We start from the raw sequence: 16,663 nt of genomic DNA, 5'->3' as shown, positions 1-16,663 counted from the left end.
ATCCTCCTGCAAGACTGAACTGCTCCTTACCTTAAAAGCAGCCTCAACATGCAGCACAACTGGCTCTGGACACAGCTCAATGTGACACAGCAGGTTACGGGTGATGACCCCAGGTTTGCTCCCAGAAATTGCCAGTACAAATTCACAGCAATTATTCACATCTAGAAGAGAAAATACCAAGCTCTTGTCTCACTTTTTTGTAACAAACCACCTGCTTCAAAAGCATGAAGCTACTGGAATCAATTTAAGCCTCCTGCTGGCTCCAGTGGGCTGGAGATCAGGTAATTTTTCAGTTGGCACTATAGTGCTCTGTGACTGTCATAAATTGATATAATCAATTACTGTCTCTTTCCTTAATTACTGCTTGCAAGTCACAGAAACTTTACCTATGACACCAGTACGAGGTTCAACTTCGATGATTTCACAGTCTGTGATTTTCTCCCATGTGTACTTGGTCGATGTTTTGCTGTTGTTCCACAGCTGAAACAATTAAAATCAATGAGACAATTAATGCACTTCAAGCTTTCAGAGCAGCAAGTCAATTTGCTGAGAGCACTGACACCCTGCAAACTGGGTTTTGAGAGTCATCATTTATTTACCAGTGTCTCCTTCACATGGGTGAAGGTGTTTCCTCAAACCTGAAGAGAATCCATTAACAATTCATTCCAAGAGCATTATCATATTTGAGACTCTTAAACTTTACCCCCATTTTTCAAAAGTATAACAGAATTTCTAAACGTAAACTGAAAATCTTTTGAGTGCAGCTTTTTTATTTGCCAAAGGCTCTGTTTGTGAAGGAGATGCAAGCTCTTGAAATGTTTGGCCTGCTCTTCAGATCTAGTCAAAACATTATTTCTTAACTACAGCAAATAACTTTGTTCTCTGAAGTACAATTATCTCTAAGCACAGTTCAAATTCTTATCTTTTTAAGACCAAAAAAAAAACCAAACAATTGGAAACTGCACAAGATGTTATATCACCAATAAGTGTCTTAATTACATCTATCACATGTGTAGTTATACTGGGTTACTGGGAAGTATGAAATGGCTACCTTAAATTGAAAAAAAATAAGTTCTAGGGAGAGAAATCTTAAAACCAAAGGCTGATTAGCAGGATCTCTAAGAAAAATGGGAAAATCATTAACTGGGAAATGTCTTCCTGCCTGGCTCTTGCTAACAGGCCTGTTTTTCCCAAGTGAGATCAAAAGGATCCTGATCTGTAGTGAAGGGGATGCTGTGTAAGGGGACAATTGCAGCAGCATTCTGTCCCAGAATGGCCAAAGAGAAATTACCAGAACCTGCAGGAAGGAATAACATCTAGTAAGCTGCAGCATGTGTGATTTTTGTAGTTCTTCTGTGCTTCCTGTAGTTCTTTGCATGAACAGTGCCTCAATTATGAACTAATTTAATCAGCCATTGAGTATTCCTCCCAGCTGGAAAACTTTTACACTACAGGAATGACAAAGTGATAAGCAACAGGTTAGTGACCCAGAAAAACATTGAGAAGGGTCAAACTCAGTGGTATCAAACTGGAGAGAGGAAAAAGGAACAAAGGCTGCAGCCTGGAGAGAAGGGCTGAGCAGGCTGAGTAGGGCATTTCAGTGCACACCCTTCTGGATTCATGGCCTCCTTTAAAAACATTTCAGGAAAACTAAAGTAACAATGACTGTCTAATATCTTCTAATAACACCCATGACATCCAGTGGTACAAACCACATGACAACACTGGAGTCAAAAGCACACAAACCTTAAATTTTTTCTTGACATTTACACCAATGAAATTTTCTCCAGGGATAATAATGGCATATGGTTCCAGAAGCAGATGAAATGGTTCTGTTGAGCCTTTAACTTCTATTTCCAGTGCTATTACATCCTCTACTCTGCATTCTGGGATGTTCTGAAGCATCCTCTCTTCTACTAAACTTTGGGAGGAAATATGGTAGAATCATTAAATATGTTAAACCTGTGTTAAATTGGATTCTGTTTTTTAATTGCCAGATCAAAACTGATAACCATCACAAGTTTCTCAAGTACAGACTGCCTGAGGGCAATTAGCTCAGCCAAATAAAAACTTCATTATACTTTAAGGTACTCTAGTTTTCCCAGACTGTCCATGAACAAGTATGTAAGTCACATACTGCTGTGACAAAGAGTAATAGCAGGAAACTCTGGAAAATAAGCAGACAAAATGACAGTATTATCTTTTTCCAAGAGGGGAAAAGTTAGGGCCAGGCATGTGTCCAGGCATGGGGGAGGATATCAGAGATGCTCTTTGTACCACAACTACTTGTACAGATAATATTCTTTATACTTGTCAATCCATCATCACCAGAAAGAAGAAAAATCCCAGTAACTTAATGTAATAGCACAGATAAATTGTGGCTACATATCTTACTGGGAAATGTTTCTCAGCTTACCAAGGTGATTCTGGGCTGTCCCTCACTACCATCTGCATCACACTGTGATAACTCTTCAGCTGCACAGATGAAGGAGAAAAGGATTTTAGTGCCAAGTAATCATTTATGTTGAAGATCAGAAAAAGATGGAAAAGTGGTTTACATGTAAAGGATAAATGATCATCATCAGAGTACTAAGCTCTGATAAACAATATTCAAACTCTGGAGTTACTAAAAGAAAACATGCTTGACTGCAAAACATTAAGCCAGATTCTGATCTCATGGTGTATGGTTCCAAGAAAAATACTCATTTTTGACATGCCTGTTATTATTTCCCCTGTATATTGCATACTACAGACAAGCATCTGCAAAAGCTCCCCAAATTAAGCTCAGTACTGCTGTACTAATTGAGAAGTTTCTTCTAACTGCTCCAGAATATTCAGCTTAATTGACCATCAATCTGATCTTGAGTAAGAAACATGACTTTTCCATCATGGGAAGAGAATGCCTTCTGTATTCTAATGGAGTGGGAGGGGAAAGAAACACAGCAGCAGGCCTTAAATTTGAAGGGCTATGCAAAAGCTTCATTTGTTTGTAGACAAATACTAATTGTGATGTATATTTTAATTCCATATATATTCTATGAACAAATTCTTTTTAAAAAGCCAGGTAGTTTCTCTTCCATACATATGTGAGGTATTTCTTATGTCTGTCAATCAACACTGCATGGGACATTCCCACTCTTGGGCTTTCTTTGGATCAGGTTTCTCTAAATACAGTGAGCCATGCCTTATTTACAGGGACAGGGGAGCAGAAACTGAGAGAACAGCATTCTCTGGGATAACTACATTCCAACATCCTTGCACCCCTCTTACCCACAGCTGCACACAGCGTTTCTCTGCCAAAGGCTCCTACTATCCCCTTCATTCACCACTCAGCTGTTCACAGGACCCATTTCAGGCCAAAAGAAACTACAGCTGGAAACAGTTAAAATAATCACTGTTTGTTAACCAATTTATTTAGACTGGAGTAGGTACAAGGCACATCCCCCAAGAAGAGGGGGAAGGGTCAGGAGCTGGGGGAGGAGCTGATAGAGGGTAAGGGTGGTAACTTCACCAGCTAGCACAGCTGCAGAATGAGGATGTGTCCACAATTTCAGTGTAAAATTAACTGCGTCCAGCCAGTCCCCAAAATTACATGAGATCAGAAACTGTCTCACATTTTGCAGTCAAAACATGTTTTCTTTCAGTAACTCTCTACATTTTGAACGCTGTTTATCAGAGCATAGTACCAGCTAATTAAATTTAATTTAGAAAAGTTGCACAGCAAGGATTTTATGACTTGAATAAAAATACACAGCTGGAGTTTGTAGATAGGAAGGAATCACAAGCCGTACCTCCTGTGGAGCAAAAGTGAGAATAAACTCATGATCTGCATAGGGAAGCAAAACTCCCTGCTTAGGATTTAGGGAGAAGGCTGACTCTGGGTCTTGATTGTTTTTGACCTCTGTAAAGTTTGCAGTTTTTTCTGGTATTAATGGTTTCAGATTAGGCTTTATTATCTGCCAGAAGAAGGGAAGTTCTAGATGGCTGCAAAGAAGTAAACAAACAACAGAAAAGTTATGATTAAAAAATCAGACATTTTTGAGTAAAATATATTAAGAAAATGTTCAGATCCTTTTTTCCAGGTAGGAAATTCCCCTCTTTAGAGATTACAGGGATTTGATTTACCAGTTTTTGTGAGCCCCAAAGCTGCTGAGGCACCATAGAGTCAGAGTATATAAATCATACAAAGAGCATGCTAATATGTGAAAGTAAATTCTATAAATGTGTAAGATATCTTAACACCTTCTTGCTTTATTTGAACTTGTCATGTAATGCAGGTTTTAGAAACTCTGCAATTCTTTCTTCAAAGATCTGGGATGAACAGGACCATTCCTGCTGACACCAGTACGTTTGCCTTGGATCACTGCTGATGACCTACATCACATTCTGAATTTAATCCAAATGCAAGATGTGGTCTTTAACATGTCAGCAAACACAATGGCTCCATCTAAAATTATAGCCATGGCTCTGCCCCACTCTCTGCAATCCAGAAAAAGTTGCTTAACTAGGTCGTTTCAGCAGAAGTGTATTCCATGGAATGTCTTCATGGGTTTGAGAATCTTGTTCATGCTGACCTCAAAAATTCTGCCTTAGTAAGGGGGAGGAAGGACACTGGAGTTTGAAAGTATCACTGATAAGACTGGATCTTTACAATGTCTTGTATTTACAATTTCTTGTATTTCTGTAGCAGAAAGAACATTTCTTCTTCCTGCTTCCATGGATTTTACTCTCAGCCTGGCCAGCTTTGTTTTATACAAATGCTAACACCAGATGTACAAGGAGTGCTGTGGTGATTATAGCACAGAGAAAATGTGGAAATTGGCACAGTCACATCCTTTGTCAGTTTACAATATCCAGTTCACCAATCACACTTTCTTTACTCAAACATCAGCCTGTTCTGGCATTATGCATGTGTGATTTCCAGGCCACAAAATAAACTGCCACATATTCACTGCTTGCAAACAGCAATTTCGATTAATGGTCCTAAACCCAGCACTGACCTGCTCACTGCTTTGATGGTCTACAGCCTCTATCTGCTGCAGTCATGCACAAGTGTATTTCTGCTTAGGTCTGATTGATTCTGAGCAAAATCAGGATGCCACTATGTTCAGTATGGTATAATTGTCCATAAGGACACATTAGTTGACTTCAAATTGAAATTATATTTAAATCTGTAAGGACTCAATAGCAGGAACCATGTGAGAGTTTTAATGTGAGTTAATTACATTGGGCTCCCATTTTGATCCAGTGGAGTCCAAGATGTACTATGACTTTTCTATGGGAGATGTTACAGTCAGAATTGTACGCTTGAAAGGATCTATTCCCTGCACTATGAAAGGAAAAGAGTGCTTATCTCAGTTGCACAAGTATATACAGCACACATCTAAAACTAGATAAATCTCACCTGGATCACCCTGTAAGTATTTCCTGCAACCATGCATATTTATGAATTTTTGTAGATTTACCTCTATTGAAGCAAATATATTGACCCTGGCTAATGGTTGCCATAATGCTTGAATAACATACAACATTCCTTGAATCATAATTACCAAACAATAAGGAGCAAAAAGAAGCAAAGATACTAAAAAAAGTTTGTCAAGGGCACGAAGGTTTCTCCAGCTCGAGAGAGCAGAGTATGACAAGTGAGATCCCTACCAGCATGCCCACATTGCAGAGCATTACTCTGACAGCAGCTACCTACGTGGAGTTCCTTATAACCAGGACCTTCTCCTTAGTGCTCTGTGGGTTTTGGGGCTCGAATCGTATGAGGTGCTGTGCTGTTGCATCAGTGACCTCACCCAGCTGAGCTTTGCTTTCTCCACCTGTGACAAACAAAAGCTCCAGAGCAATCACCTCTCCAAGCCCTGGAAGAAATAATTAGGTATTACTGTTTACCATCTGACTATTAACATAGTTCACATCATCAATAGCAAATGTCATTAATGGCAATTATTGATTATATCTGGTATTTCCTCAAGTTTCAGAACTCCAGTGTGTTAACTGTACAATATTTTCCTGATGTTGTGTTTATCAACATGCATTTACAGGGACTTCTGTTCATGAATTTCAGGGACAGGGATTTCAGGGCCACAGCCTCGGCTCACTTACATCAGCATGGTTTCACTGAAGTGAGCAGGGTGTTTACAGGGGTTGACAATGTGGCTCCCAGATGTTTTGAGAAGTACATTAAAATTAAAATAAGCAGCAAATGAAGTATAAAAAAAATCCAAAGTAAATACATGTGATAAAGTGATTCAATAGATGACAAACCAAGCCTCATGTTATAGCACTCACAGTTATATTACAGTACAAGCACCAACCTTTACAGGAATTTGAACCGGTTTCATTAGTTAATCCAAAGATTGCCTTCCTCAAAAGGTCCAAATGTGGTTCATTTCTGCCCTGTTACACCTCATATTTCATAGCTTGTCAAGTTATCTTATTGACAGAAAAGTAAAAGAGTTGCACTTGGCAACCGGTTTTCTTTTCTGTGACTTGGTGACATTTTATATTTGGGTTTTTGCCTACTGAAGGTTAAGAGCTCAATGTTTTCTGTATCCAGTGTATCCATGCACTGGGAAGGAGCAGTAATAACAATACAAGAAAAAAACACATAAAAACACAAAAGGCCAGCAAGGGACACAGTATTTGCTTAATCCAGTGACATAAAATGTTACCATCACTTCATGCCAACAATCACCACTCACATTATCTGAATGTCTACAGAATTAGAAAGGTGCTAGGAACAAACCTGTGACTGTAACATAATTGATTGGGTAATTGTCACACAGAATGGTGAATGTTTGCTGTGAGGCTTCTGGCAAAGAAGGGAAAAACACTACCTGAAAGAGAGAGGGAGAATAGCAAGGTCTGTAACTGTTTTCTCTCCCCTAAGTAATACACTTCAATTTGTAAATATTCCCTGAAGGACAGTTTTAGTAATTAGTAATTAAAAGTAACACTTGCAAGAAACAGAATCATTTTTTGCTCACATAAACCCAAACTTGCAAGGTCCAGCCAGGTTTCCTGAAATGATCTTGCTTGTTAATTTATTTGGTGAAGTAAAAAGCCTTTCTACAGCAGTTGGTACTAACCTCTACTGTTGCATTCTGCCCTGGAGCTAGCTCCAAAACAGCAGGCTGGATCCCAAAAGGATCCTGTACCACAAAATCACCAGTGGCAGCCACCTAAGGTATTAAAACAAACAAATAAAAAGATTAATAAATTAAATGGATCAGATTGCTGTGTTTAAAACACAGATTTACCTGAAACAGGCAGTATACTACAACATCACTGTTTACCTGTTACCATACATTTTTTTCACACATCTCAAAAGACTGTGGCTCATAAATATGACTCAATTTTAAAAAAATGCTCCCTTCTTTATAATGACCTTAGTGAAAGCAGGAGGGAAAGTGCAGTCTCTGAAGACAAATGACAGTGTCAGAAGCCCTAAATTCATATTTACAGCAGAACAGCTCTGCCTGAGAGAGGGCCTCTGTCCGTTCCTCCATGCTTAAAACTCACTTTGAATTGGAACTGTCGAGTCTCTGGAGAGACAACTTGGCCCATCTGCTCTTTCTCCAGCACCAAAAATGCCAGTCTACCTGTCCCATTTTATCCCCTCTGTCCATCCTACTTAGGCCCTGGTTTGTGATGGGGAGCTACAGGCAGAGCAGGACTGGAGTGGATTGCTGCATCTACAGGTGCAGCAAGGTCAGTAAGGGATGTTTTTGTTGAGGAGGGAGAGGAAATTACCTCAAGCAATGCTAGAGCTGATAGCATTTCTATTTGCTTCAAGGGCAAGGGCAAAGTTTGAGCCAGTTTTCCTATCCCTCATTTATGCCTCAGAGCACAAGAAGGAGGTACAGCCATCCAGGGAGATTGGTCTTCAGGATAAAGTGAATTCCTGAAGGAATGGCACAATGCAGATGTCTCCAGCAAGGCCTTATTACTTCTGTGCTAATACAACATGACTGACTCAAAAGGCCTTTACACCAGGACACCTACACCTTGCTGGGTCCAGAATTTCCCTTCTAATCACTCACCCCAGAATCAGGAGCTGGCCAGGCTTTCCCTGGCATTATAGAGAACTTCCCGGTCCTAACTCCTGCATTTCTGCACAAAATTGCTGTTGTTTTTATCCCTCCAACAAGGCAGGAACCACAGTCTATAAAGTCAGGCACTGCAAGGAGTAACACAGAAAATCAGACTCCAGAGAGAGCAAAGGCTGCTGATTAAATAACTCTTTACAGACATTACTGCGTGAGACCATGCCAGGTTTTGCAATCCTAAACCCCCTCAAATTCTTTCCATTTCAAAGTTGGACAGTGTGAGATGTATATTTCTACATTCATCTTATATTTTAATGATGTAAGATGATCTTTCCTCCTTAAAGATTATTGAATGATAAAAAGTAAGATGATTTTTTTAGGAAAGGTCAGTATAACAGGTAAGGTGAATTTACAAAAATTCAAAGCAAATTTTTGCAAAAGTAATCCTGTTTATTATAGTTGAACTTAGGTATCTGAGAGGTGCAGGTATGACATATCTATATATAATTAATTTCACATTCCATGAACATTAATCACATGAAATAGTAATAACTAAATCATTATTCCATAATATTTATAATTACAATTGGGAGTTCAGGAATCAACAAAACACAAACCTAGAAATGTGGTCCCTACTCACTTCTCTAATATAGTGAGCGAGAAGATCCTAAGATAGCAAGAACAAATAATTGAGGAAAAATCCAACAGAATTACATTTCAATAACTAATAAATCTGGATAAGTGAAAATGAGATAGATATCAAAATGTAGAAACTGCACTGCCAATTTTTTCCACATTTGTTTTGTGACACAAAATTGAAGACAGTCACATACAAAAAACCCAAGTCTGCTTAACTTTAGAGAATTTAGAGAATTTAGTATTTGGACACTACTGACATGTTAATACTGGAAGTGATACTTTAGCTTGGATTGGGATGACAAAAGATTCTGATACTTGACTCTCCACTAATATATGATCTTCATACTCTCCCAGATATTCAGGAATAAACTGGACTGTATACTGGCATGCCATCCCAGGAGCAACCATTCCTCCCTTTCCTGGATATTTTCCTTGGGGGAAAAAAATAAAAACAAAAAAAAGGCAGAAAATTAAAACAAAAATTAAAACCTCCCCAAATTGGCAGTAGTATTTATGATCACATCTTCCTCTGGAAAGATGCCTGTAAACTCCCCCCATTTATTGCCTAAATCCAGCTGATAAAAAGGGATGAGCACAAGAGGCCTGGCAATGCAATTTGGGAACGTGCACATGTTCCAGGGAGCTCAAAGATTGCTTTGTCTGAAATGTACTCTTCATAAACACAGAAAACAGTGGGGAGAAACTTAGAGACATTACCCAGTTTTGCTTTACCTCAAAACAAAAGAGCTTGCATGGAGGCACCTAACTTCTAAACATTCCTCCAATTCTTGGGGTGTCACAATCTCCCTAGGCAATCTATCCCAGTGCCTGGCTATCCTACTGTAGGAAAGATAATTTTCTCAACTTTCTAACCTATCCTTCTTTATTGCAGTGTGTTATTTCTTGCCCTCTCCTCGTAATTTTTTTTAAGTGGAAACTCCATCTGGTCCTAGATGAATTTTGATCTAGGTATTCCATGGACATATTTCAATCTAACATCAAACACTTTAATTTAGTCTTCTTGAATTCCTCATTAGACCATCTCAATCTGCTTCTGAGTTGCATGTGAATGGCCCTCAGTCAGCTTTCAGTTTCTAAAGAACTGAGCACCATGGAAAACAGAACATCTCTGGAAAATCTTAGAGCAACTAAATTAGATTTTGTATGCGTTAACATTTTAAAGGCAGAAAAAGAACCCTTACCTGGCCAGATGAAAAATACTGAAGTAGAGGGAGGGATAAGTCTTACATGTTGACCTGTTGAAGTGATGTTCCGTAGCTCTACAGTCCTCTTCATTAAAAAAAAAAAAAAACAAACTCCATTGTAATTATCATCACTCATTAAAATATTTGCAATTCCCTGGTACTACTGCTAGGAGTAACTACATCATCATCACAACCAACCCCAAAATCCCAGTTTATTCAAAACAGGCTGAATCAGACAGTACCAAAACAAAGCAGAGACTGAGAAGAGCCCATTTAGTCTTCACTGGTTTGTGTGTCAGTGTGTGATGGAGTATCTTCAAGGAAGTTAGAGGGTCATAAATTCAGTATACAGAAGAAACTCAGGCTTTTATTAAAAATCAGAAAGGCTAAACATTGGGTGAAATATGTAGATCATGACAGGATAAAATTCTTCAGGGAGGCAGAATTAACTCTCTACAAAGAACCTTCTCACCTCATAAACCTGCCCAACTTTATCATACAAAAACAGGACAGAAGGTGGATTGGCAAGAAACACAGGAACAAATGAGGTATCACTGAAAGATTAAAAAAAAAGAGAGAGATTATCTTACTTCCTGGCTATCTAAATACTGATAAAGTGAGAAATTGCAAAATGTCTCCTTTGGCAAAACTAAAATATTATACAGACATACTTTGTTATTAAAAGACTATATAAGAAATTTAGCTCAAAATTGCGGGTAAATCCACAGCAATTCTATAGTGGAGCTCTGTTCATTCCAGCCCAGAATTCAGAAACTGTACACACTGCATACCCCTTGGCGGCATCTGCTTTTCTTCTGGCCATGATTTCTTCCACTTTTTCTTGAGAAATTACAAGAGATTTGCCTCCATCCACAGAATTTGGTGGGAAAAAACGTGGATTCTTCAAGTAATTCTGTCTTTTCTCAAGTCTGGAGAGATACTCACTTAACTCCTCTGCTTTCCAGGACTTACTCTCTTTCCTGACTTGTTTCTGTGAGGCTTTAGTTTTCTTTGAAAAACAAGAGTGCACAGTGCAACATGAAACACAGTGATCTTGAGGATGAGGAAAAAGAGTGTGTAATGTGTAATTAAAGCTACACAGCAACGACAATTGATATAGAAAATACAGTATTTCTCTTTTTTTTAACAGTAAATATAAGTACTGCAGTCAAATCAACAATGGGTTGATATTCACCTTTTGTTGCAGGAAGAGCAACAGGCCTTACAGATGAGGCACAAATAAAAGTAACTTGTAAAAAGTACCTTACTGATGGTTTTAGCCTCAAGGCTGGAGTCTTGGACAGAGGACAGAGCTGAAGACACACTTGTCACACTGTCAGTTAAGTAGACACTCTCATCCAGTGAAAAAGCACGTTGTTTACGTGCCCCTTTCAGGTATCCAGGTTCTGATTCTCCTGCAATTCAAAGAAAAAAAATCTGTAAGAGGGAAACATGAATGACAAATATTTAGTCTAAGCATAGGTGTATGAGTTTATTTTAAGGCTTGTTGCTGGCAAAAATCCTCTAGAATTCAATGTACTTTTAGAACTTATTTTGCACAAACAAAGCTTAGTACTTTAATAAGAAAGCTTTTAGAAGCACTAATTAAATAGGCTGTATATCCTTATATTACTCCCAGAAAGATATGTTAACCTTATAAGGGAAGTGAGATTTTTCACTTTGTTTGGAATCACAATGGAAAAAACCAAAACACAAATCTTGAAATCTGTGACTAAGTTGATTACTCTGAAATGTTTGTTTTGGCTTGACTGAAAAACTTCATTTCAATGATCCTAAAACCTTTCCTCTTGGCTCATACATAAATAAAAGAAGTAGTCTTGACAGTGTCCAAAATATTTTCCTTACTGATCTTCACGTGCAAATAAAACCAATATATTTCCACAACTGGAAAACTTTAAACCCTAAATAAAGAATACAATTTTATGTCTCTGAAAAATAGTTTTTACTTTAATGTAATTACCTCCCTTCTCTAGATACAAGATGTAGTTACAGCTTTTGTGTAATGAAATTGGATGGAGACAGAACACTAATGCAGTTTTTGTGTGAGATGGGAAGAACTGTAAACAAATGTGCAATAATGATCAAATATATTTAAGAACATCTAAATTCAGTAGTTTTGAATTTATCAACTATGCTTTGAAATGTGTTCTTAGTGGAATCTTATGCTTAAAATACTTGAGTCCCTTCTGCTCTGGCAGAAAACTATAAAAATACACTCAGATCTGCTACATCTTCCAATACTTCAATTACAGAGTATTCTAAAAAGTCTAAATTACTTTCTGCTTCTTAAGGTACCTTTTGGTGCTTTAGCAAGAGGTAATTTCTCAGTGATGTAATCCTCAGGACAGATTAAATTATTTTTTCTGAGAAGTTCATTATCCACAATCCACCGAAAAGAGGATGCCACTGCAACAGTAAACAAACAAAAATAAACAAAGTAGTAAAGTAAACAAACAAAAATAAACAAAAAAAGCAAAATATTAGCCCCTTAAAACATACTATCTTGATCAATCCAAAGTAGTGTTGTTTTTACACCTCATCCCTGTCAGGTAATATTTTTAAATAGAAAATTATATTATATCATATAGACTATAATACGTATTATATTTTATAGAAAATAATATTCTAGAAAATAATCTGGTATTTTTATCCCAAGACTTGGACATGCATCTCCACAATTCTAAATTCAGTTCAAACCCAGCTAAGCACTCATTGGAGAAATATTTAATCTGTTTGTTGCTGCTACATATCAAGGTATGTATGCTTGTAATATTTAGGTGGTAACCCCTCAGTCCAAATTTAACACCTTAAACATGACCTGGTTGTTAAACAGATGTTACTCTACTTGAACCTCTGCACAAAATCTTTCAAAGTTGCTCTGCTGATGTAAAGCCAACCCTAAGTTAGTGTCCAGGTACTACAAGCATGTACTGGGGAGCAACATTCCAGAACCCTCACCTGGAGGCAGCCCCAGTTTATGGAAATATTTCCCTGCATGAATCTTCATCTGCTTTAGAACCCTTTCCTCTTCATCTTTTGCCCGGGCCTGGGCCTGAATGATCTCCTCTTCTGCTTTGTCAGCTTCTGTCAGTCGGCTCTTATACTCAGCCAGAAGCTGCCAGGGGCATGGGTGAATACAGAGAAATTTGAGTTGTTACAGGCAGATGTTTCCTGTTTGTCTTTGAGAGGTAAACACAGACACATCAGTAAAACACCACCACTTTACAAGCATCAACTGGCCTGCTAAAACACTGTCATTCCACAATGACACAAACCAGGAAAAAAACACCTGTGGCTCAAATCATCCAGCATCAGCCTCCACTTTTATCCACTGACAACAGCTATTGGAGTGATGACAAGATAAGAAATCTGGGCCACAGATCAGCAGGTACAGGGAAAAGTTTTCAGCCAGTATAATAGGCATTTAAAGGGCTACTGCTTTTACTGGTTGTACTCTGTATCTGAAAAGCCAACTAGAGACAATAGCATCATGAAGGATCATGTGAATATTAGCTTACTTGAAAGGTGGTGTGGGAAATTGTGCTCAAGTAAATTTCCATTAAAATGTCAATTGTAGAATCAACCTCTGCCTTTAAATGTTATTTTACAGAAGATCTAAGTAGTGACTAAAGAGCTCCAAACTCTGACTTGGTTTGGACTTGTACCTTCTCTAGCTCATCTGTATAACTGTCTTGATAAACGCTGTCTCCTCCTTGGGACTTAATCCAGTTTGTTGCCATGTCCACCTCAGAAACATCTCCAGTGTACAGGTCCTTAAAGGCACTAGCCAGCACATGGGAGATATCCTGAGGAAAAAAATCCTATGATGTTTAGAGCTTAAAGCAAGAGATAGGATGGGAAGAGATTACTGGATGCATACAAACAGCCGTAATTAGCAAATGGGAAAAGGCACTTGGAAAGGGGATGTGTGTGCACCTGAACACTGAGGTGTAGATGTCTGTGTGTCTGTGCTGGCTGGACATGTAGATGATGATGATGGACACAGGTCTCTGTGTGCAAGTGTGTGTGATGGTTTGTGCAGGGATGGGGCTGTGTGAGTGGGGAGAGTGTGTGGGAGGGAGATATGAGCGTTGTACAGGTGGTATGTGTGTGTCAGTCCGTGTGCAGGGCGTGTGTTTGTGCCCCAGGGTGGGAGGCTTTTTGTGTGGGGGTTTGTGTGTGCAGGGCTGTGTGTGTGAGGCTGTTTGTATGGGAGTTTGTGTGTCCAGGGCTGTGTGTGTGAGGCTGTTTGTATGGGGGTTTGTGTGTGCAGGGCTGTGTGTGTGCAGGGCTGTGTGTGTGAGGCTGTTTGTATGGAGGTTTGTGTGTGCAGGGCTATGTGTGTGTGGCTGTATGGGGGTTTGTATGTGAGGCTGTTTGTAGGGGGGTCTGTGCGTGCAGGGCTGTGTGTGTGAGGCTGTTTGTAGGGGGGTTTGTGTTTGCAGGGCTGTGTGTGAGGCTGTTTGTATGGGGGTTTGTGTGCACAGGGCTGTGTGTTGAGGCTGTTTGTAGGGGGGTTTGTGTGTCCAGGGCTATGTGTGTGTGAGGCTGTTTGTATAGGGGTTTGTGCGTGCAGGGCTGTGTGTGTGAGGCTGTTTGTATGGGGGTTTGTGTGTGCAGGACTATGTGTGTGTGGCTCTATGGGGGTTTGTGTGTGAGGCTGTTTGTATGGGGGATCTGGATGTGCAGGGATGTCAGAGGCTGTTTGCAGCAGGGTCTGTGTGAGGCTGTGGGCGTGTGTGTCAGGCTGTTCATGGCAGGGTCTGTGTGTGAAGCCGATTGCAGGGTGGTCTGTGTGTGACGCTGTTTACAGGGGAGTCTGTGTGTGCAGGGATGTGTGTGTGTACGTGTGTGAGGCTGTTTGCATTGGGATCTCCGTGTGTGAACCTGTTTGCAGGGAGGGTCTCTATGTGCAGGAAGTCTGTGACTGGATGTCTGTGTCCCAAGGGGACAGGTCTCTGTGTGTGGCTGTTTTCAGGGTCTGTGTACAGGGCTGAGTTGCTGCTGGGGGCTACGCTATGTGTGCCCATGCTGCCCAGCCCCATTGCGTTACCTGGGGGTCGCCGCTGCGCCTCCCCTCAGCCATGCCCAGCCCGGCGCCGGAATCCTGCGTGTCGAAGCTGGGGCTGCCCTCAGCCATGCCCAGCCCGGCGCTGCGATCCGGTGTGCCGATATTCGGGCTCTCCTCAGCCATGGCCGGCCCGGCCCCTCCTCAGCCTGCCGGCCCCGCCGTTGCCGAGTGACCGTGCGGGCGGGCAGGGCACGGCGCGGCCTGGCGGGGGAATGGCGGTGCCTCCCCTTCCCTTTCCCCGGCGCCATCGCCCCTCACAGCCCCGCCGGCGCTCGGAGGGGGCTGAGTGCGGCTCCCTGAGGCTCTGAGGGGCTCGTAGCCCGTCTCTTCCCCGCCATGTACTTGTGATCTTCTAAGGACCAGTAGCCTCTCGACTTAATAAGAAATAAGATATTGACTCGAAACCTGCGAAGGGGGTTTAGACTTCGGGGGGATTGCTCAGCCCTTGGCCGCCGTGCAGGTCGCGGGTGGGAGCTGAGGGAGGAGGCTGAATCCCCTCCTGAGGGCCCACACGTGGGACCAGCAGGTTGGGCTGATCCCTGCCACTGGGACCGGGCGAGGAGATGGGAATATTGGGAATATTCATCATCAACCCCAACGCATCCATCGCCCCGCTCTTCCTGCGGCGCCCTGGCTGTATACACTGGTTGCTAACAACAGGCTCCGGTGATATTTTCCATAGAAACCATCCCGGTGTAGATTTTCTCCTTGTCCTGCTGCCTTTTTATTCTTTCTTTCTTTCTTTTTCCTCCCCCTCCTCCACTCTTTTTGCTCAGAGTGAAGGAACCTGACCATGGCCCCCAGGCTTCTCCATCGCCAACGGGGTAATTTGGCTCTATTGGCCAGGCTGTGTTACACCCTGAAGAGAAAATAACTATGGCAGAAATAATTGGAATTTACCAACAGGTGGTGTTCCACCAGCAGATAAGCCAAAGGCTGTGGGTGGTAAACCCCATGGCAACCATGGGGGTGGTTAAAATTCAACTTGTTTTTTTTTTTTTTTTTTTTTTTTAGGTATATGGCACATGGGTTTGAGACTACAGGGTGTCACAAGCTTCAGGTCCTCAGCTCACCAAAGTCTGAATTTGGAATAAAACACCAAATTAAAGCCAGAGGCACTGCTGTGGTTTTAATTTCCCTGTGAAGAAAGAAAGCTTGCCCAAGAGAAAGCTTGGCAAATCTGCAATATCCTGTTCCAAAGAATAAGGCAGAGAAATCACAGATGTCTGACAAGGATAGGACCAGGTACCTGTGCCTTCTATTAGAAAATGTTCACAGCTTTCATAGAATCACAGAATCACTAAGGGTGAAAAAGATCTCTAAGGTCATTGACTCCTACCGTTACTCTACCACTAAAGCCTGTCACCAAGTGCCACATCCACACACTTTTGGAAGGCTTCCAAGGGGTGGTGACTCCCCCACTGGCTTGAGCTGCCCATTCCAGTGCTTGATAAACCCTTTGGCAGATATATTTTCCTTATTATCCAAGCTAAACCTTCCCTGGTGCAACTCAAGACCATTTCCTCTGGTCATACCCTTATTCCCTGGGAGCAGAGCCTGACCCCCACCTGGCTGTCCCCTCCTGTCAGGAGTTGTGCAGAACCAGAAGGTCCCCCCTGAACCTCCTTTTCTCCAGGCTGAGCCCCCCCCCAGCTCCCTCAGCTGCTCCTTGT

At 41.0% G+C, this 16,663-nt stretch overlaps 1 protein-coding gene across 1 annotated transcript in view; it reads right to left on the bottom strand.

The window, feature by feature from the left end:
• The window catches only part of DLEC1 (DLEC1 cilia and flagella associated protein), a 33,233-nt gene extending 18,116 nt beyond the window's left edge, over window positions 1-15,117 (bottom strand). Inside the window, exons 1-17 of the mRNA XM_038129124.1 lie at window positions 14,973-15,117; window positions 13,585-13,725; window positions 12,878-13,034; window positions 12,215-12,325; window positions 11,162-11,313; window positions 10,690-10,907; window positions 10,371-10,452; window positions 9,896-9,983; window positions 8,049-8,185; window positions 7,095-7,187; window positions 6,752-6,842; window positions 5,702-5,864; window positions 3,792-3,984; window positions 2,417-2,475; window positions 1,747-1,921; window positions 387-480; window positions 31-161 (exon numbers count right to left, since the gene is read on the bottom strand). Of these exons, the coding sequence (XP_037985052.1) occupies window positions 31-161; window positions 387-480; window positions 1,747-1,921; window positions 2,417-2,475; window positions 3,792-3,984; window positions 5,702-5,864; window positions 6,752-6,842; window positions 7,095-7,187; window positions 8,049-8,185; window positions 9,896-9,983; window positions 10,371-10,452; window positions 10,690-10,907; window positions 11,162-11,313; window positions 12,215-12,325; window positions 12,878-13,034; window positions 13,585-13,725; window positions 14,973-15,113 (2,226 nt within the window). The 5' untranslated portion in view covers window positions 15,114-15,117. The remainder of the gene's footprint in view (window positions 1-30; window positions 162-386; window positions 481-1,746; window positions 1,922-2,416; window positions 2,476-3,791; window positions 3,985-5,701; window positions 5,865-6,751; window positions 6,843-7,094; window positions 7,188-8,048; window positions 8,186-9,895; window positions 9,984-10,370; window positions 10,453-10,689; window positions 10,908-11,161; window positions 11,314-12,214; window positions 12,326-12,877; window positions 13,035-13,584; window positions 13,726-14,972) is intronic.
• Window positions 15,118-16,663: the final 1,546 nt, after the last annotated feature.

The sequence above is a fragment of the Motacilla alba genome, chromosome 2, assembly GCF_015832195.1.
Source record: "Motacilla alba alba isolate MOTALB_02 chromosome 2, Motacilla_alba_V1.0_pri, whole genome shotgun sequence".
Classification (NCBI taxonomy): Eukaryota; Metazoa; Chordata; class Aves; order Passeriformes; family Motacillidae; genus Motacilla; species Motacilla alba.
This window is presented reverse-complemented; position numbering and strand designations above follow the sequence as displayed.